The sequence below is a fragment of the Pristiophorus japonicus genome, chromosome 6 (assembly GCF_044704955.1).
Source record: "Pristiophorus japonicus isolate sPriJap1 chromosome 6, sPriJap1.hap1, whole genome shotgun sequence".
Classification (NCBI taxonomy): Eukaryota; Metazoa; Chordata; class Chondrichthyes; family Pristiophoridae; genus Pristiophorus; species Pristiophorus japonicus.
In genome coordinates, this window is record NC_091982.1 from 113,651,325 (window position 1) to 113,674,136 (window position 22,812).

At 42.2% G+C, this 22,812-nt stretch overlaps 1 protein-coding gene across 1 annotated transcript in view; it reads left to right on the top strand.

The window, feature by feature from the left end:
- The window catches only part of LOC139265760 (succinate--CoA ligase [ADP-forming] subunit beta, mitochondrial-like), a 159,246-nt gene that overhangs the window by 123,842 nt on the left and 12,592 nt on the right, over positions 1-22,812 (top strand). Inside the window, exon 9 of the mRNA XM_070883129.1 lies at positions 10,645-10,765. Within this exon, the coding sequence (XP_070739230.1) occupies positions 10,645-10,765 (121 nt within the window). The remainder of the gene's footprint in view (positions 1-10,644; positions 10,766-22,812) is intronic.

A 22,812-nucleotide genomic window follows, 5' to 3' on the forward strand; every position in this document is an offset into this window, starting at 1 on the left:
GTGGTTAGGATCTGGAATGCACTGCCTGAAAGGGTGGAGGCAGACGCAATCTTATCTTTCAAAAGGGAGTTGGATAAGTATCTGAAGGAAAATATTTGCAGGGCTACAGGGAAAGGGCGGGGGGGTGGGACTAACTGAGAGTTGGCACGAGCTCGAATGGCTGCCTTCTGTGCTGTAACCATTCTCTGATTCTATGAAACAACATGCTGTATTTAGGATTAAAATCTTAATGGAAATTCATAGAACATAAGAACATAATAAATAGGAGCAGGAATAGGCCATAAGGCCCCTCAAGCCTGCTCCGCCATTTAATACGATCATGGCTGATCCGATTATGGACTCAGGGTCCACTTCCCTACCCACCCCCCATAACCCCTTATTCCCTTATTGTTTAAGATACTGTCTATCTCTGTCTTAAATTTATTCAATGACCCAGCTTTCTCAGCTCTCTGGGGCAGCAAATTCCACAGGTTTACAACCCTCAGAGAAAAAATTCCTCATCTCAGTTTTAAATGGGTGGCCCCTTATTCTAAGATTCTTTCCTCTAGTTCTAGTCTCCCCTATCAGTGGACACATCCTCTCTGCATCCACCTTGTCAACCCTCTCATAATCTTATACGTTTCGATAAGATCACCTCTCATTCTTCTGAATTCCAATGAGTAGAGGCTCAGCCTACTCAACCTTTCCTCATTAGTCAACCCCCTTATCTCCGGAATCAACCTAGTGAGCCTTCTCTGAACTGCCTCCAAAGTAAATATATCCTTTCTTAAATATAGAAACCAAAACTGTACACAGTATTCCAGGTGTGGTCTCACCAATACCCTGTATTACTGTAGCAAGATTTCCCTGCTTTTATACTCCATCCCCTTTGCAATAAAGGCCAAGATACCATTTACCTTCCTGATCACTTGCTGTACCTGCATACTAAGTTTTTGTGTTTCATGCTCCAGGATCCCCAGGTCCCGCTGCACTGCAGCACTTTGCAATCTTTCTCCATTAAATAATAACTTGCTCTTCGATTTTTTTTCTGCCAAAGTGGATAACCTCACACTTTCCAACATCATACTCATCTGCCAAATGTTTGCCCTCTCATGTACCCTGTATGTTGTATTCAAATATGTGCAACTATTTTCTTTTCACATTTAAAATATTATTAAGTCTTCTAGGACAAATTATTTTTGGTTTAAAAGGCAGAATCTTAGTAGATGCCAAAATGTATTTGAAATAAGTCAACATTTTTTAAGGGACGAATGGCCTTAACTCTTCTAGATAAACATGCCTTCAGCATTCTCATTTACCGGTAGACATTTCTAAATCTTCCACTACTGCAAACCGTACTTTCATGCCAGTCCATTTTCTCTCCCATGGCACATGTAATAAACATGCCGCTCAAATTCTGACAGTCTGCGTTAAGCTGAACTTTCAGAACTACTTGTTTCCACATGTCATATGTTCAGGGCTGTTTTTGAGTTGCCATCTCTTTGGGACTGTCAAGTTCTTCTTTGAAGCGGTTGGTCTGCTTGTTATTTAGGTTGACAAGTTTACGTAATAGAACTGTTTTGCATTTGTTAATGTCTCACAGTAATTTAATTAATTACTCACCTTTAATTCAAAATCTTCAACCAACTGGTAAGCTGTATAAAATACAGCACTACAGTTATGGGGAAAAATAGTCCTACTAAGTGACATTAATAAGTTCCAATTTCAAATATCCAAATCAAATCTTAAATATTTTAGACTCCTATATATTGCTTTATTCTATATTTAAAAAGAAGCTGCTTGCCTTGATCGTACCAGGATTGATGCTGGTAAAAATGTAAGTCTGGAACGTGCATTTTGTACAAAAGCTAATTTAAATGATTTACAAAAAAAAAACTTAACAGTACAGTACCAAATCATAACGGGGTTCTGTGACATTACGCTGGCCCCCTTTGCTTAGTGCCATGCTAAGCCTTTCAAATACCCACTGGGCAGAATTACATTTATTTTCAATGGTGTACATGAAATTCTAGTACAATCAGTATGGTACAGCAGAAACCTGGGTTAACAATGCCTTTTATGGCAATAGGATTTTGGCAGCAGCAGTTTTGTGAGATAACCAAAAACTTAAGACAATTTACTTTGAATGTAAATGTTTCAATTTTTGTTATGTGGAAAACTTGCCACAAGGGAGCAATCACATTACAGCAGAGGTAACATTGCAGTGACTAGACTTTTGATTGGTCTACTGCAGAAATATCCAAGCTTTTCCTCTTCATGGCATACCAAAGAGCCTTACAGGACACACGCAAAGTTTAAATAAGTGCTCCCAATAATTTGCATATATATCAAATTGATGAATCAAATAAAGTGAGATACAGGCAACTCTTGATTATCCGTACACGGATCCAACAGGAAACCGTTGTAACAGGATTTAAATTCTGTTGCTAACAAGTGAAAAGGCAGCTCCAAATAATTTGGAAAAATCGCCTTCCAAACACTGTGCTCATTTGTATTTGTTCATTCTCTCTCTCACATTCTCTCTCTTTCAAACTCTCTCTCACTCACCGTAAAAATCACCCTCCTCTGCCCTTGCTTTGCTGGTGTGTATGTGTGTGTGTGTGCGCTGCTGCAGCCGCTGTCTCTCGCGGCCGCCGCTGACGTTGGGAACAGGGACAGTGCCGGCACAGAATCTGTACATGCATGCTGGCAATGTCCATCTTTTGTTACTGTTTGTAGCAGATTGTATAGATTCATTAAAGTTTTAATTTATAAATGTAAACACACCCTAACACTTGCATTTATTCATTAAAGTTTTAACTTTAAAATGTAGGCTCACCCAAACAGAAAAATCGTTTACCCGAGGGACCAGGATAATCGAGAGTTGCCTGTATTCTAATTTAGGATTTATTCACCAATGAGACCACGGTGATATGGACGAGGAAATGAAGTCCTTTCTAAACCTTCAGATCCACATTCTTTGAACAGACCAAACAAAGTCAACTAAGACGTACAAGCACAGATAGAATTAAACTGAAGAGATTTACTAGAATGGTACCAGGGATGAGGGACTGCAGTTTTGTGAAAGACTAGAGAAGCTGGACTTGTTCTCCTCAGAGCAGAGTAGGTTAAGAAGAGATTGGATAGAGGTGTTCAAAATCATGAATGGTTTTTGATAGAGTAAATAAGGAGAAACTATTTCAAGTGGCAGAAGGGTTGGTAACCAGAGGACAGATTTAAGGTGATTGTCAAAAGGACCAGAGCATAAGGAAAACATTTATTTCACAGCAAAGTTGTGATCTAGAACGCACTGCCTGAAAGGGTGGAAGCAGATTCAATAGTAACATTCGAAAGAGAATTGGATAACTACTCAAAGGGAAAAGTTTTCAGTGGTATGGGAAAAGATTGAGGGAGTGGGACTAGTTGTATAGCTGTGCCAAAGAGCCAGCACAGGCATGATGGCTCGAATGATTCATTCCGTGCTGTGCCAATCTATGATTCTATGGAAGGGTTGAGAGAAGCGGTGGAGGGATAGAACTGGGTGGCGTGACGTACATGTGGATGCTATTTTCTTGTTTGCAGATAATGAACATATGGATGAGAAAGAAGAGGGGGCTCAAAATGGAACCTTTGATGGGAGTCTAGAGTTGTAGGTGTCGCGGTGAGAAGGGGTCAGAAATGCTCTGACTACAATCAGATCCGTTAGAAACATGGAAAATAGGTTTAGGAGTAGGCCATTCGACCCTTCAAGCCTGCACCACCATTCAATAAGATCATGGCTGATCACTCCCTCAGTACTCCTTTCCTGCTTTCTCTCCATACCCCTTGATCCCTTTAGTAGTAAGGGCTATATCTAACTCCCTCTTGAATATATCCAATGAACTGGCATCAACAACTCTCTGTGGCAGGGAATTCCACAGGTTAACAACTCTCTGAGTGAAGAAGTTTCTCCTCATCTCAGTCCTAAATGGCTTACCCCTTATCCTTAGACTATGACCCCTGGTTCTGGACTTCCCCAACATCGGGAACATTCTTCCTGCATCTAACCTGTCCAGTCCCGTCGGAATTTTATATGTTTCTGAGATTCCCTCTCATCGTTCTAAACTCCAGTGAATACAGGCCCAGTCGATCCAGTCTCTCCTCATATGTCAGTCCTGCCATCCCGGGAATCAGTCTGGTGAACCTTCGCTGCATTCCCTCAATAGCAAGAACGTCCTTCCTCAGATTAGGAGACCAAAACTGAACACAATATTCCAGGTGAGGCCTCACTAAGGCCCTGTACAACCGCAGTTACAACTTCCTGCTCCTATACTCAAATCCCCTAGCTATGAAGGCCAACATGCCATTTGCCTTCTTCACCTGCTGTACCTGCATGCCAACTTTCAATGACTGATGTACCATGACACTTTGGTCTCGTTGCACCTCCTTTTCCTAATCTGCCGCCATTCAGATAATAATCTGCCTTCGTGTTTTTGCCCACAAAGTGGATAACCACATTTATCTACATTATACTGCATCTGCTATGCGTTTTCCCACTCACCTAACCTGTCCAAGTCACCCTGCAGCCTCTTAACATCCTCCTCACAGCTCACACCGCCACCCAGCTTCGTGTCATCTGCAAACTTGGAGATATTACATTCAATTCCTTCATCTAAATCATTAATGTATATTGTAAATAGCTGGGGACCCTGTGGCACTCCACTAGTCACTGCCTGCCATTCTGAAAAGGACCCGTTTATCCCGACTCTCTCTTTCCTGTCTGCCAACCAGTTCTCTATCCAAGTCAGTGCATTACCCCCAATACCATGTGCTTTAATTTTGCACACCAATCTCTTGTGTGGGACAAAGTGAGGGTACTCCCACTGAGCTGGACAATGGAGGAGAGACATTGAAGGGGGATAGTGTGCTCGACATGTCAAAGGCTATAACGAGGTAAAGGAATGATAATGCATCATGGTCACAGTCACAGAAAATATTGTTGACGATTGTGGCTACCTCTCCGAGTCATAATCATTTATGCTCGCTATATTTGTCTTTTTAAATAAGTCTTTCCCTGCTTTACACCTGCTTTCCCTCTCTGTAAGGTGGCCATGAATTCCTTCACTGATCTCAATTTCTATATCTTAACCTTTAATGTAATATGTAGTGAGTAGGTGGTGAGAACTGGGATTGGGTCAAAATGGGCTGTACTGGTGCAATACGTACAGATGGGAACGGTCCAACTATGCCACAAATGTTAAGTTCTCATCCTTGTGTTCAAATCCTTTCATGATCTCACCCCTCCCTATCTCTGTAATCTCTTGCAACTCTACAACCCCCAGAGAACTCTGTTCCACCAATTCTGGCCTCTTGTGCATCTCCGATATGATATAGACACAACTTTTGCGCACAGACCTGTATGCAGAAAATGCACATAACTGCAGTAAACTGGGTTGTCCAAATGATGGCTGTGTCTATAATCAGTTGGTGAAGCCCTACATTCTAGCATACACATCCTGTGCAGTTTAGTTCTCTCTGCGTTTCTACGTCTTTCTTGATTTCTTTGCTGTGTTTGAAGATTGTGAATCTGGAGTTTTGGAAAGGATTTCATTTTTTTCATTCTAACACTGGTCTCATAGGTTATGTTGGAATCAAGTGAAGTGATGTTATGAACTCTGATAAATTAAACAGTTTTTTCAAATAACACAAAAATTAATCATGTATCACGTAAACGATAGTAAATACCTTCTCCTTACAAACCATTTCATTTCGTAATTATCCAAATTGTACTTGAATAAAATAAAATCTTTTAGGGTTCTTTCCCTCCACCTCCAAGGCTTGTGTTCCTCTACTTGTGCATTTGTATGTCTTTATTTACTTTGGGCATGCTTAGCCTGTTCTTTGAATAATTTTCAAATTCTTTCATCAATGCAGCATTACTTCCTTTTGTAGCATAATAAAAGACAGATTGTGATCTAACCTTGCATCTTGCAAACTACCAGAATTGTATGCCAGCTGTCAAATATGCAATTGGTTCGCTCTGCTACACCTCAGTAGCCAAATTTCAATGCCAGTAGTTAGATGACAGGCTTTTAAAAACATTTCACAGTAGACTTACTTTGTGAAACTTGCAATAACAAGATTTTCAAATGTAGTAAAAGAATACTATTCAAAAGTAAAAGCTATATTCAAGTGGCTTGCTTAGACGTCTAATTTTTCACACCTCACAACTTTAGATTAATAGATATAGTACAAAGTATGGCTTTGTGTCCTTTGAAATTCGCTTTCTTCAGTCTTGGATTGGCTTTATTTGATGTAATTTAACACAATGATATTAGGCCGATCAAAGGACTTTATTGACTGAAAAGGAAATATCTTAAAACAACTGCTCAATGTGGAGTGACGTGAGATAGATCTTTAATCTTCCATTGATGATGGAAAAGACACACGAGATCTTCATGGTCTGAAGTAATATTTCAGTGTCACTGAATTAGATCATTTAGGTGTGAAGTACTTTACTGCAGTATAAGTGTATATTGTGCAGTTTATGCACGTAAAGCTGTTGATTACAGAAAGGAAAGTTGAGGATGGCATAGAGTCTGGATAGATGATCCTTGTTTTTTCCAGTTAAAGGGATTTTGTCTTCAAAGTTTCAGTGAATTTGATAATTCTACCTTTATTCTGATGGCTACTGACAGGCTATTCAAAACCAGGGCACAGAAGCCTCATAGAGGTCACTGTCATACAACAGCTTCTCTATTAAACTTTCATCCCAGTTCCCTCATCTATGTGAGGATGTTGATGGTGGAAACATTTTGTTTTATGCCCATTATCAGCAATCTAGCACTGTCAGGACAAGTATGGCACAAATTAGATCTAAAGTAAATCTCCCTGTGCAATGTTTCAACAATGTACTTAAACCCCAATCTGAGAAAAACACCCATAATTGTATCAAAATTAAGGGCAACATGGAAAAAAGATAATTTACTCCAGCAAGCCTAATCCTTCTACCAGCCCATTTACAAGTTGTATAATCAGGGAATCTACCCAACCAATTTAATCTGCTTAAGCACAGGTAAAACTTCAAAGAAGACACTGCTCAGTAAAATGTCTCCCTGACATAATGATGCACTTTAAAAATGCAAGTTCTTTCTTTCACCTTGAAATGAGCAACATACTATTGTCCTTCAATTTCTTTGTCTTAAATTGCAGCTTAATCAGTATCTTCTATATCCTGGCTTCATTTGCAGATTAACTAACGATGTACTATAGATGGAACATGACATTTTAAGATAAATTTCAACTTGTTTGGGACAATATGAAGTCTCTGATATTTTTGCTAAATATCTTGTGTCCTCACTCACCTTGTGCCTAAAATATATGCCTTTTTGATTTGGCTCAAGGATTTATTAAAAAAAATTAACGCCAAGAAAACAGCATTAGTGGTTGGAGCTATATCATTTAATTAGTAGTATTTTATTTAGATCAATTTTTTTTTTCTCGCTAAACTTTATATGTAATTTTCTCTTCACCTGAGTATATATCTCTTTAGAAAGCTGTGCCTGCAGACTCCGCTTGGAGCTCTGAAAGCATGAGACAGTCTGGTGTCCTTTCTTAGAAACCTAGTTTGACTTATCATCATCATCATCGGCAGACCCTCGAAATCAAAGGAGACTTGCTTCTACTCCAAAAATGAATCCTTAGGTGACTGAACTGTCCAATATGGGAATTACAGTCTCTGCCACGGTGGGGCAGATAGTCGTTGAGGGAAGGGGTGGGTGGGACAGCTTTGCTGCACACTTTTTCCACTGTCTGCGCTTGATTTTTGCATGCTCTCGGTGATGAGACTCGAGGTGCTCAGCGCCCTCCCAGATGCACTTCCTCCATCTAGGGCGATCTTTGGCCAGGGACTCTCGGGTGTCGGTGGGGATGTTGCATTTTATCAAGGGGGCTTTGAGGGTGTTCTTGAAACATTTCCCTCTGCCCACCTTGGGCTCGCTTGCCATGTAGGAGTTCCGAGTAGAGCGCTTGTTTTGGGAGACTTATTTCAGGCATGCGAACAATGTCCCTGCTCACAAACACGGTTTATTCTCCCCCAGAAGGTAGCAGTCGATCAAATTGAAATCTTTCCTTCTGTTCAGTTGGGCCACAAAATGCTTCTACGCAGACAAGTTCCTTCAGATGCTCTGCTTCACATGAACCTAAGGGATGCCACCAAATTAACCTGACCCCCGCCCCCACCCCCTCTGCTTAACTGTAACAACCACCATATGTCAGTATATTCTGCTTTTAATTCCGCACAACAAAACAGTAGTATTAGTGAACGCAAAATGTATCCATGTATTTTTTTAAAAAGCACTATTTATTCCTCTGTCTGCACAGAGCTCCACTCCTAGGTCTAATTGGATGCAAAAGTGGAATCTGTTTCAATAATCTATTGTAATTGGTCTCTTGACCTTTTTTGATCTCCTTAAAAGTCAATAATTTAAAAGTACTCATTAGATTTTCACAAAATAAAACTTTCTCATCAGCCTGTGTTTATTTTTGAAATAGTTCCTGTGTGGTCCATTGTTATGTAGGTGAAGACTAATTTATGGTAAAATCACATTGATTTATTTTGGTTTGAGTAACACTTAACAGAGTTAGAAGCTTTTATTTCTTTTAAAGTTAGTTGCCAAGGAAACATACTTGTCATTCACCAATGACAGTGAATTAGCCATGAAGCTTCAAAAGCGATAAAGTACCTTGTTGAGTGGGAGAAGGAGGAAGTCCACCAGGTTAGCTAAGAGGATCAGAAATCATGGGAAAGAGAAAAATGTTATGGAGGGCTAAATATGAAGAACAAATAACTGTAAGGTGGTACTTCTAATCAATGTTTTTTTCTTAGTTTGTCAAAAGTAGAACTTACTACTTAGCATGCAGGCACAACAAGTAATTAGGAAGGCAAATGGAATCTTGGCCTTTATTACAAGGGGGATGGAGTATAAAAGTAGGGAAGTCCTGCTACAACTGTGGATAAGACCATACCTGGAGTACTGCGTACAGTTTTAGTCTCCTTATTTAAAGAAGGATATACTTGCACTGGAGGCAGTTCAGAGAAGGTTCACGAGGTTGATTCCTGAGATGAAGGAGTTGTCGTTTGAAGAAAGGTTGAGCAGGTTGGGTCAATGCTCATTCGAGTTTAAAAGACTGAGAGGTGATCTTATTGAAAGGTATAAGATTCTGAGGGGGCTTGACAGGGTAGATGCAGAGAGGATGTTTCCACTCGTGGGGGAAACTAGAACTAGGGGGCATAGTTTCAGAATAAGGGGTCGCCCATTTAAAACGGAAATGAGGAATTTCTTTTCTGAGGGTCGTGAATCTTTGGAATTCTCTACCTCCGAGAGCTGTGGAGGCTGGGTCATTGAATATATTTAAGGTGGAGATAGACACATTTTTGAAAGATAAGGGATTCAAGGGTTATGGAGAGCGGACGGGGAAGTGGAGTTGAGGCCAGGATCAGATCAGCCATGATCGTATTGAATGGCGGAACAGGCTCGAGGGCCCAAATGGCCTACTCCTGCTCCTATTATTTATGTTCTTATTACTGCTATGTATTTAAGTGAAGCTTTCCAGCATTGCTTACCATTGCCTTACCCTTTTTTAACTGGAGAATTATAGTGGATAATGATTTCACAGACATGTGAATTTCATTGTATCTCATTGGTTTCCTTGGTCTTCGTCTGGTTATTCTATAGTTCTCCTTATCTTGTTCCTTCCAAGTACATTTCTGAATTTTTCCATTGTGAATTTTCATCCATACTAGTTTCCCTCTCCTGTTTGGTCCTCAGTTTGCAAATTGAAAATCGAGAGGAGAAGCTTTTTGCACACTCTTCGCTTAGTTCATAGAGTACTTAAGGCCCACAGCATAACTAGGCACAACATTTGTTTAATTCGTTTGGGAACTGTAAACTATTTGCCAGTGTAGTTTAATGATATTTGAGAATATCTTTGTGATCTGCAGATTGCCAGAGGAACTGCAATCTTAGCACTTTTAAAATACCATTATATTAAATATTTTATTATACTACTGTATTTTTCTTCAGTTCTTTTAATGGTTTTAGTCCATTGTTTTCTTGAAAGAACTTGAGAGTAAGTCAATTATCACATCATAACTGCAACAAATAAAGCAAACCAGAAAGAAGTTTTAATCGTCCATCAAATTGCTGAACAAGAACTAATTTCCGGTTGCTGCTATTTAAACTTTGCCTAGATTGGGTTTGAGTGAAATGCACCATTACTAAATTAAAAAGTAAATCACACATTTTCATAGAAACATAGAAAGTAAGTGCAGGAGTAGGCCATTCGGCCCTTCGAGCCTGCACCACCATTCAATAAGATCATGGCTGATCATTCCCTCAGTACCCCATTCCTGCTTTCTCTCCATGCCCCTTAATCCTTTTAGCTGTAAAGGCCACGACATGTACTGTGAAATATCATTATAATGCTGCATTATCTGGATATATTTATGCCTTTCATTAATGGAGAAGTTATCTCTTTGCTATATTTTTTGTTTTCCTCTAAAGATTGTATTGTGGAGAGTATTTTATTAAAGTCATAAATCAGTAAGTTTTTGTTTCTGTAATGCTTTTTTTTTTCAATAACACTGGCAGTAAATGATAACCTGATTATTTGTTTCACTTGCAGGTTCAGGCGATTCTGGTGAACATATTTGGTGGCATTATGCGTTGCGATATAATTGCTCAAGGAATCATTACTGCTGTTTCAGATTTGAACCTGAAAATTCCCATTGTTGTTCGATTACAAGGTGAGCACATTTAAAAGATACATACACACATCCATAAATTTCAAGATCTTTTAAGTATGTATCAAAATTCTGATGAAGGGTTACACTCAACATTCGCTTATCTTTTGCTTGTGCAAATACTTACTGACTTGCTATGTAGCTTAAGCATTTCCTGTTTTGTTTTAAGTAATCAGCTAAAATGTTAATGTTGCTCTGTCAGTATTTGGTCACTGCATTGGGGAACTGGGAGCTAGTGGAAGTTGACGAGAATTGTGGTAATAGATGAGTACATCTTGGTATTAGATTCGATACTGGCATTAGAATTGTGGGTGAGTGGAAGTTTTTTTAATTGTGGTTAGTGCATGGAACCAATAGAAGGGCTGACTGTTTTGAAGTTTGCAGAGAGGTCAAGAAGGGCTAATATGCTGTGGTCAGAATCACATAGGATATTGGTGACTTTGAGCAGTCTGGTATACTGTGAAGGGATTTGAACAGTGAGGTGATTCTGAGGTCCTTAAAGAAAGGGGAGGAGAAATTATTCATAGTTTGAGAGGGTGGTAGGGTCGAGAGTTTTTTGTTTAAAGAAGGGAATGATAGCTGTTTTGAAGGTGGAGAAACAACACCTGATGAGAGTTATTAGCGATGTCTGTGAGGGTTGCATTATGGTGAATGATTAGAATCATAGAAATTTATGGCACAGAATGAGGCCATTCGGCCCATTGTGTCTATCGGCTGAAAAAGAGCTATCGAGCCTAATCCCAGTTTCCAGCTCTTGGTCTGTATCTTGTAGGTTACAACAAGTGCATATCCAAGTACTTTTTAAATGCGGTGATGGTTTCTGCCTCTACCACACTTTCAGGCAGTGAGTTCCAGACTTCAAAATTTCTCTCAATTCTCCACTAATCCTTCTACTAATTACTTTAAATCTATGCTTCCTGGTTATTGACCCCTCTCTCTCCTATCTACTCTATCTAGGCCCTTCATAATTTTATACATCTCAATCAAATCTTCCTACAGTCTGCTTAGTTCCAAAGAGAACGACCCCAGCCTATTCAATCTTTCCTCATTGCTAAAATTTTCCAGTCCTGGCAACATCCTCGTAAATCTCCTCTGTACCCCCTCTATTGATCACATCCTTCCTGTAATGTGCTATCTGTGACCTAAATAGTGTTTTATGCAGTTCCAGCATAACCTCCCTGTTCTTCATCATCCTCCAACGAGGATGACTTGCTTCCACAAGAGTTCACAGATGTTTCAATGAAGGACCCAATATTCCAGTCCTGAACGCCGATTGAGGGGGTGAAGATGCCTGTGTGCAGATTTTTTTTAACGTGTGGTGACCGTTGCACATCAGCCATCACATGGGCTCGACAGAGCTAGGCCTTTATCCAGTGGCAAGGGATTAACCAGGACGACTGGAGACCTGCTCTGCTGCACGGACCCAGAGCGCATACATATCGCAGTGTGGGCTGGCCTGTGCTGTCCCTGGGCCCTCGGCTCTTCTGGGCCCCGTACCCTCATTTGCTGCACCTCCGCCGCAATTTCTCGCCGCTCCTCCACCACAAAAACATGCGCCGCACCTCCGCCACGATCTCCCACCACATCTTCGCACAACCTCCGCTGCGATCACCTACCAGATCTCAGCCACGATCCCTCATCCCTCCTCCACCCCGATCACTCATCACAAGACCGCCAGGACCTTCTCACTCCTCTGCTGTACCAGGCTCCCGCCGATGTTCCTGCCCACGCTCTAAATGGCGACCTGGGTCCTGATGACATCATCCAGTCGCCGACCTCGAAGCCGCCGCACATTTGTGCCGGCTCGCGCTGGAATTTTCAGTGGCACTAGCTCTAGCTCATGGACCACCTCGACCTGTGTTAGAACATCTCCACAGCTCGGGGCTTCAAAAAGAGCTGGAGCACGCCACTGAATACTTACTCACCCACACATACAAGATCATAAAACATCCATGGCCGAGAATGGCCACTCGGCCGACCCCGATCGCCACATCCCGAGAGGCCCCAAAATTCCCCCCCCGCCCCCGTAGCCTCCAAACACCTCCCCACCGACTCCAGGGCTTCCCTCCCTTCTCCACTTGGACGTCCACTCCAAAAGTCAATTCCTCCCCGTGCGTAAAACGTCCTGACACCAGCCCGAAGCCCGTCCACACACAAACAAACGCAGTCGCACACAGACACCCCATGAACAGCGCTTGATTTCAATCCTTCCAGCTCCATACAGCTCAGCCGCCGTCCCTCTCCCCGCGACCGACCGTCTGCCCAGATACGCCCGCCCCGTGCCCCCAATCACACCACCGACACAACCACGCAAAGACCACACGGCAGACACAGGCCACCCGGCCCCCACAGTCCGCACCGGAGCCCGCAATGACACAGGAAGCGGCCCTGCCCACCAAGAACCTCCCCCGCAGCAGACGACGAATCCCTTCCGCCGCAGCCACGTCCGCACCCCGCTGGGCCTCCAACGGGGGACAGAGAAGAAGAATCGGCGAGAGACTGCATCCCCCTCAGGTATAGGGCCCTCCCAGCAAAGGTGGAGATGATGGTGCTGCCCAAGCAACCGATCAATCCCCTCGGGCTCCGCGCGACTCCGATCCCGCGGAACAGCCGAAACAGACCAGGAACACACTGACCGCTGAACCACCCCAGAGCGGCGGGCTGCAGAGCCTATCCTTCCCCCACCCGGCCCCATAGCGGCTCAACCATGTGAGGGAACATGTACACACAAAGGGACTGCCCAGGTTTTTGGGGGTATAAAACAGTGCTACAAAAGGTCATTGGGTACTGCTTCAGTCGAAAAGCAACCTGGTCGATTGCCCATTAAAGAGCCACGTCTAGTCACCGCCGAACCAACCACTCGCTGGTGTTAGTACATGTGAGTTTTTGCTTATGATCACTTGAGTTTTTTAAGTAAAGGACTAGACCTGAGCCTGCTTATTGGTAAACCGGGATTACTGTGTGTAACGGTACTATGGGATGCTCACTTTTAATCCTTTGTTGAATTTAAGTAAAGAGAACTTATTCCAGAAACCTTTGCTCTTCTATACCTCAACCTGTATGCCTTCTTAACCACCTTATGTACCTGTCCTGCTACCTTCAGGGACTTGTGGACATGCACTCCAAATTTCTTCTGTTCTTCTACATGTCTCAGTATCCTACCATTTATTGCGTATTCCCTTGCTTTATTTACCCTTCCCAATGCATTACCTCAAACATCTCCAGATTAAATTCTATTACCACTTTACTGCCCTCCTGACAGTCAATTTATATCTTCCTGCAGTCTAAGGCTTTCTTCCTCACTATCAACCATACAGCCAATTTTTGTATTACAAGTGCAGCGTCCAAAATCCGGAATCCAGACACCGGGCCAATCCTTGGCGGTGTTGTCCGGGAAACGGAAAATGTTCCGAAATCCGGACTCCCTCCACCATGGCGGCCCGACCTCGCCCTGGCCCTCGGCGGCCTGACCTCGCCCCCTTACCTCGGCTGCCCGACCCCACCTACCACGGCCCAGGCAAAGACATTCCAAAATCCGGAAATACCCGGAACGGTCTCGGTCCCAAGGCTTCCGGATTTCGGACGCTCAACCTGTATCTGCAAACTTCTTATTCATGCCCCCTACATTAAAGTCTAAATCATTGATATATACCATGAAAAGCAAGGGATCTAGTACCGAGCCCTGTGGAACACCATTGGAAGCAGCCATGCAGTCACAAAAACACCCATCGATCATTATCCTTTGCTTCCTGCCAATGAGCCAATTTTGGATCTAACTTGGCTCTTTCCTTTGGATCCCATGGGCTTTTACTTTTCTGACAAGTCTGCCATGTGGGACCTTGTCAAAAGCCTTGCTAAAATCCACGCAGACTACATCAAGTGCACTACCCTCATCGACCCTCCTTGTTATCTCTAAGTTTGTTGCAGTGTCAGTTGTGGCTCAGTTGGTAGCCCCCTCACCTCTGAGTCAGAGGGTTGTGGGTTCAAGCCTCACTTGAGCACAAAAATCTAGGCTGACATTCCAGTGCAGGCATGAGAGAGTGCTGCACTGCCGGAGGTGCCGTCTTTCAGATGAGACGTTAAACTGAGGCCACATCTGCTCTCTCAAATGGCATCAAAGCTGCTATGGCACTATTTTGAAGAAGGTGTCCTGGCCAATATTTATCCCTGAATTAACATCACTAACAACAGTCATTATCATATCGCTGTTTGCAGGAGCATGCTGTGTGCAAATTGGCTACATTGCAACAGTGACCGCACTTCAAAAAAATACATAATTGGCTGTAAAGTGCTTTAGGGTGACCTACGGTGGTGAAAGGCTCTATGTAAATGCAAGTCTGTCTCTTTCTCCACGACCTTCCCATAAAAAATCCATGCTGACTGTCCTTGATTAATCTGCGCCTTTCTAAATGACGATTAGTACTTTATCCTCACAATTTTTTCCAATAATTTGCCCACCGTTGAGGAGCCTGGCCAGGTAGGGACTAAGGGAACTGGAGCAGAAGAGCTGAAATTTCAGGTCCATGAAATTATTACACCACATTTCTTCACTACATTCCTTCAGTACATGGAGAATCTGATAATATTTTGTCTGTATGCTGTTCTCTATTACCTTTCCGGGTGGATTATTACAAACATTTATTTTTTGGGAAAGTAAATTTTCCTTCATATGTTCTGAATTTACTTTCCACTGAATCTCCATTATGCCCTATGGTCCTGTTTTCTTGGTATACTTTGAAGTACTAATCCATGTTTACCGTACCTGTACCGTTTACTTTTTCCTGCATTGTGAAGAATTGCTTTCTTTCTATACTTATAAAACTTAATTTCTCTAATCTTTCCTCAAGCTTACTCCTTTTAAAATTGGGATCAATCTTACTGCTGTTGTCTGTAGTATTTCTGATGGAAGTAAAAATTAATATCCAAGTCACTTGTACAGATTAGAAGCAATGAGGTTCTAAAGACTGACTCCATTCATGCCTCCCCTCCGCACCCGAAATCAAGTCATTCATGAAAGTTTTTTTTTAAAGTTTTAAGTAAATCATATGTGGAGTGTTTAATATCTGTAGAATCCTTCCCTTCTATATCCATGCTGACTTAGTAAATTCTTGCTATGCAGGTGATCCTCCTGCATTTCACCACCTATTAATGTTCGGTTAATAGGCCTGTAGTTGCCTGGCTCTGTTTTGTTCACCTTTTTAAAAGTACATTTCTGTCTTGTGACAGTAACCGGTGAGTCTCAAATTTCCTCCTTGGTTTCTTCTGGCAATCTAGGAGTGTACACCATCCACTACAGGATATATGTTTGTCTTAAGTTCCCATAACTTACTGGGTATCTCTGCCATTCGAACTTCAGAATCCTCTCCAAGATGGAGTGTCCTGGATGCATTGTCTGATCTGTCTCGTATTTCATTTTGTACAGGAATGTAGAAATAGTTTTATGATTGTATAAATTATCTTGCTCAATTGCACTGATTTGTCTACATTTTTATAGTTTTTGAAAAGCTATTGCTGTCTTAAAGCTCTGGAATCTTTATTTTTGTCATTGATCAATTTGCTGATGGTGAGTGTCTGGCTACATTATCTTTATTGTCTCTTTGGACAAGAGTGATGAGAAAATAATACAGAATAATCCAACTGGCAACAGAGTGGTCTTGAATTCAAACTTACTACCACAGTAGCAGCCACCAATTATTAGAATGAAGACAGTCATGGAATATTTAGGCAGACATGTCAAGTAAATATCTTAAAAGACTTGCATAGAAACATAGAAAATAGGTGCCGGAGTAGGCCATTCGGCCCTTCTAGCCTGCACTGCCATTCAATGAGTTCATGGCTGAACATGCAACTTCAGTACCCCATTCCTGCTTTCTCGCCATACCCGTTGATCCCCTAGTAGTAAGGACTACATCTAACTCCTTTTTGAATATATTTAGTGAATTGGCCTCAACAACTTTCTGTGGTAGAGAATTCCACAGGTTCACCACTCTCTGGGTGAAGAAGTTTCTCCTCATCTCGGTCCTAAATGGCTTACCCCTTATCCTTAGACTGTGACCTCTGGTTCTGGACTTCCCCAACATTGGGAACATTCTTCCTGCATCTAACCTGTCTAAACCCATCAGAATTTTATACGTTTCTATGAGATCCCCTCTCATTCTTCTGAACTCCAGTGAATACAAGCCCAGTTGATCCAGTCTTTCTTGATATGTCAGTCCCGCCATCCCGGGAATCAGTCTGGTGAACCTTCGCTGCACTCCCTCAATAGCAAGAATGTCCTTCCTCAAGTTAGGAGACCAAAACTGTACACAATACTCCAGGTGTGGCCTCACCAAGGCCCTGTACAATTGTAGTAACACCTCCCTGCCCCGTACTCAAATCCCCTCGCTATGAAGGCCAACATGCCATTTGCTTTCTTAACCGCCTGCTGTACCTGCATGCCAACCTTCAATGACTGATGTACCATGATACCCAGGTCTCGTTGCGCCTCCCCTTTTCCTAATCTGTCACCATTCAGATAAGTCTGTGTCTCTGTTTTTACCACCAAAGTGGATAACCTCACATTTATCCACATTATACTTCATCTGCCGTGCATTTGCCCACTCACCTAACCTATCCAAGTCACTCTGCAGCCTCATAGCATCCTCCTCGCAGCTCACACTGCCACCCAACTTAGTGTCATCCGCAAATTTGGAGATACTACATTTAATCCCCTCGTCTAAATCATTAATGTACAATGTAAACAGCTGGGGCCTCAGCACAGATCCTTGCGGTACCCCACTAGTCACTGCCTGCCATTCTGAAAAGTACCCATTTACTCCTACTCTTTGCTTCCTGTCTGACAACCAGTTCTCAATCCACGTCAGCACACTACCCCCAATCCCATGTGCTTTAACTTTGCACATTAATCTCTTGTGTGGGACCTTGTCGAAAGCCTTCTGAAAGTCCAAATACACCACGTCAACTGGTTCTCCCTTGTCCACTCTACTGGAAACATCCTCAAAAAATTCCAGAACATTTGTCAAGCATGATTTCCTTTTCACAAATCCATGCTGACTTGGACCTATCATGTCACCTCTTTCCAAATGCGCTGCTATGACATCCTTAATAATTGATTCCATCATTTTACCCACTACCGATGTCAGGCTGACCGGTCTATAATTCCCTGTTTTCTCTCTCCCTCCTTTTTTAAAAAGTGGGGTTACATTGGCTACCCTCCACTCCATAGGAACTGATCCAGAGTCTATGGAATGTTGGAAAATGACTGTCAATGCATCCGCTATTTCCAAGGCCACCTCCTTAAGTACTCTGGGATGCAGTCCATCAGGCCCTGGGGATTTATCGGCCTTCAATCCCATCAATTTCCCCAACACAATTTCCCGACTAATAAGGATTTCCCTCAGTTCCTCCTTCTTACTAGACCCTCTGACCCCTTTTATATCCGGAAGGTTGTTTGTGTCCTCCTTAGTGAATACCGAACCAAAGTACTTGTTCAATTGGTCTGCCATTTCTTTGTTCCCAGTTATGACTTCTCCTGATTCTGACTGCAGGGGACCTACTTGAGGTAGAAAACCAAGACGCAGATAGTTGCATAGATATCTCTATAAACTTAATCACACAAATTGTACTTAGATTTACCCTTCACGACCATACATCTATTCTTTGATCCATTGGTTGTTTAGCATTTTGGAAAATCCCGAGGATCTGAATTGCAAGTTCTTTCTTTCGATAAGACCATACATCTACCCTCTAAAACATGTTTCTTTTTCAGCTTTGGTATTGTTTTCTTTAAGTATTTCTTAGCAAGGAGAATAGCCTCGTTTATGTAGACCACTTCACTTTGGCCCATGTTTTGTAATCCATTAGAGTGAATCTTCTGTTTTGAGATCTCTTTTGTGTAACATAGAAACACAAGAAAATAGGTACAGGAGTAGGCCATTCGGCCCGTCGAGCCTGCAACACCATTCTGTAAGATCATGGCTGATCATTCCCTCAGTATCCCCTTCCTGCTTTCTCTCCATACCCCTTGATCCCCTTAGCCGTAAGGGCCATATCTAATTCCCTCATGAATATATCCAATGAACTGGCATCAACAACTCTCTGCGGCAGGGAATTCCACAGGATAACAACTCTGAGTGAAGAAGTTTCTCCTCATCTCAGTCCTAAATGGCCTATCCCTTATCCTAAGACTGTGTCCCCTGGTTCTGGACTTCCCCAACATCGGGAACATTTTACCCGCATCTAACCTGTCCTGTCCCATCAGAATCCTATATGTTTCTATGAGATCCCCTCGCATCCTTCTAAACTCCAATGTATAAAGGCCCAGTTGATCCAGTCTCTCCTCATATGTCAGTCCAGCCATCCCGGGAATCTGTCTAATGAACCTTCGCTGCACCCCTCAATAGCAAGAACGTCCTTCCTCAGATTAGGAGACCAAAACTGAACACAATATTCCAGGTGAGGCGTCACAAAGGCCCTGTACAACTGCAGTAAGAGCTCCCTGTCCTATACTCAAATCCTCTCGCTATAAAGGCCAACATGCCATTTGCCTTCTTCACCGCCTGCTTTACCTGCATGCCAACTTTCAATGACTGATGTACCATGACACCCAGGTCTCGTTGCACCTCCTCTTTTCCTAATCTGCCATCATTCAGATAATATTCTGTCTTCGCGTTTTTGCCCCCAAAGTGGATAACCTCACATTTATCCACATTACACTGCATTTGCCATGCATTTGCCCACTCACCTAACCTGTCCAAGTCACCCTGCAGCCTCTTAGCGTCCCCCTCACAGCTCACACTGCCACCCAGTTTAGTGTCATCTGTAAACTTGGAGATATTACACTCAAATCCCTCATCCAAATCATTGATGTATATTGTAAAGAGCTGGGGTCCCAGCACTGAGCCCTGCGGCACTCCACTAGTCACTGCCTGCCATTCTGAAAAGGACCCGTTTATCCCGACTCTCTGCTTCCTGTCTGCCAACCAGTTCTCTATCCACGTCAGTATATTACCCCCAATGCCATGTGCTTTGATTTTGCACATCAATCTCTTGTGTGGGACCTTGTCAAAAGCCTTTTGAAAGTCCAAATATACCACATCCACTGATTCTCCCTTGTCCACTCTACTGGTTGCATCCTCAAAAAATTCCAGAAGATTTGTCCAGCATGATTTCCCCTTCATAAATCTATGCTGACTTGGACCGATCCTGTCACTGCTTTCTAAATGCGCTACTATTTCATCCTTAATAATTCATTCCAACATTTTCCCTACCACTGATGTCAGGCTCACCAATCTATAATTAACTGCTTTCTCTCTCTCTCCCTTTTTAAAAAGTGGTGTTACATTAGCTACCCTCCAGTCCATAGGAATTGATCCAAAGTCGATAGACTGTTGGAAAATGATCACCAATGCATCCACTATTTCTAGGGCCACTTCCTTAAGTACTCTGGGATGCAGACTGTCAGGCCCCGGGGATTTATCGGCCTTCAATCCCATCAATTTCCCTAACACAATTTCCTGCCTAATAAGGATTTCCTTCAGTTCCTCCTTCTCACTAGACTCTCGGTCCCCTAGTACATTCGGAAGGTTATTTGTGTCTTCCTTCGTGAAGCCAGAACCAAAGTATTTGTTCAATTGGTCTGCCATTTCTTTGTTCCCCATTATAAATTCACCTGAATCCGACTGCAAGGGACCTATGTTTGTCTTCACTAATCTTTTTCTCTTCACATATCTGTAGAAGCTTTTGCAGTCAGTTTTTATGTTCCCGACAAGCTTCTTCTCGTACTCTATTTTTCCCCTCTTAATTAAACCCTTTGACCTCCTCTGCTGAATTCTAAATTTCTCCCAGTCCTCAGGTTTGCTGCTTTTTCTGGCCAATTTATATGCCTCTTCCTTGGATTTAACACTATCCTTCATTTCCCTTGTTAGCCACGGTTGAGCCACCTTCCCTGTTTTATTTTTACTCCAGACAGGGATGTACAATTGCTGAAGTTCATCCATGTGATCTTTAAATGTTTGCCATCTTCATAAATGATCTGGTGCTAGGATCTTTTATGGCTACATTTGCAGGTGATATAAAGCTAATGACTGTGATAGACTGCAAAGCTGAACAGGGTAAGCTGCAGGAGGATTTGAATGTACTTGGGAATTGGGCAGACAAGTGGCAGATGAAATTCAATATAGAGAAACAGAAAGTGCTTCACATAGGGACAGAAAATCCAGGAAGGAAGTATTACTTAAATGGAAATAAAATATTTTCTATGGAAAATGAACGCGATGTGGGGGTCCTGATTGACAATAAATTGACGCTATCGTAACGATACTCAATGTCAGCGAGTAAAGCAAATCAGGTTATGGGATGTATTAAAGCTGAAATAGCAAAGTAATCCTGTTCCTTGATGCAACCACACTTAGAATACTCTGTACAGTTCATGTTGCCGCAGGATATTGCAGCTATTGAAAGGATACAAAAGTGGGCAACCAGAATGATTGAGGAGATGAAGAAATTAGATTACGAGGAGCGATTATGTAAATTGGCCATATTCTCACTGGAAGAGAGAAGGTTGAGAAGTGATTTGACTGCTGTTTATACGATTCTAAAGGGACTGGATAATGTATACCACAACAAGCTTTTTCCACCTTGTCCAGAAGAGTTGAACCATAGGACACGGTCTGTTTGAAATTCAAAACAAACCTGCGGAAAGATTATTTCAGTCCAAGAATGGTAAATCTGTGGTACAGGCTCCCTGGGGAGATGGTGGAAGCAGATGGTATTGATTCATTCAAATGCTTTCAGTGGATAATCTTTTGGGATAAGTATATAAGTAATTTGTGACATGCTGCATGATAAGTGTAGCATGCTTGGGTGGAACAGGTGACTTTGGACCTATGGTTCCCAAAGCTTTCCACCACTGGGAATTTTCCTTGCCTCATCTATTCTCGACTAATTGATAAAGATTAATTGCAATGATTAGTCAACAACTCCATTATCGTTTTATCATGCGACTACCAGGATGGTAGAAGGTGAACTAAATGGTCCGTGGTCTTTTGTCGTGTAGCAATTCCTGTGCTAGTGCTATGGGAATTTTAAGCATATACCTCCATTTGTAATGGAATGATGACCTCAAGTCATTGGGGGGGAAACTGCGGTCGGAGGCTTCCTTCGTACGATGTTGGTCCCGGAGAAAGGTAGGATTCTGGTCGGAGGCCTTCATTCGCTGCACAGCGTACGGAGATCTGTCTTTCACGTACGGACATCTATGTCACAATCACATGGGCCTGGACCACAAATCACTATCTAGTATTCTCATTGATAATAATGGGAGCTCCATTTGTACGAGTTCCCATTATTCTCCATGAGAATATCCCCCTAAAACAAGATACACTGCACAATAAATTTAAAAAATACACCTCACATATTTAAAATTAATTGAAATTAAATGTAATGAAATGTTTTGGGTAAAAAAATGTTTTTTGGAAATGTTTTTTTTAAAGTGTTTTAATAGGGTTAAAAATAAACTTACTTTAATGGACAAGGTTTTTAACATAAAAATGAATGAATGAATTAAATTTTTCTGTTTTAAAAGTGTTACGCTAGTAAAAGTAAGCTATGTGCCTGCTTTTACCAGGCTTAAATGTTTGAAGGACATTCGCTGGGCATGAGTTGGACAAATAACCCAATCTCCATCGCGCGGATGTCCTCCTTGCGGGGATGCGTAGAATCTGTCGAGAGAAATTTTGACAGATCGGAAAAGCTGGTTTTCGCCGCATGCGCATCGCGCCCCGAGAACAGGCTTTTGCGAGGCCTCGCCGGGTCCGTGCACACTTTGTACAGACCCAGCGAGGCCGCCATTTTCAACCCATTAACTCTTAATATCCCACAGGAATAAAAGCTGTACTCTTCACCCAGTGCACCAGCACAAGTCATGCTCAAAACTCACTTTCCAGGACACCTGCTATTGTTAAAACTGAACAAAATACTTGCGTTATTTTTTTATGTCATTATAATTTTTAAAACTTCATATTGCAAATTTAGTGTATGCAAATGCAGTT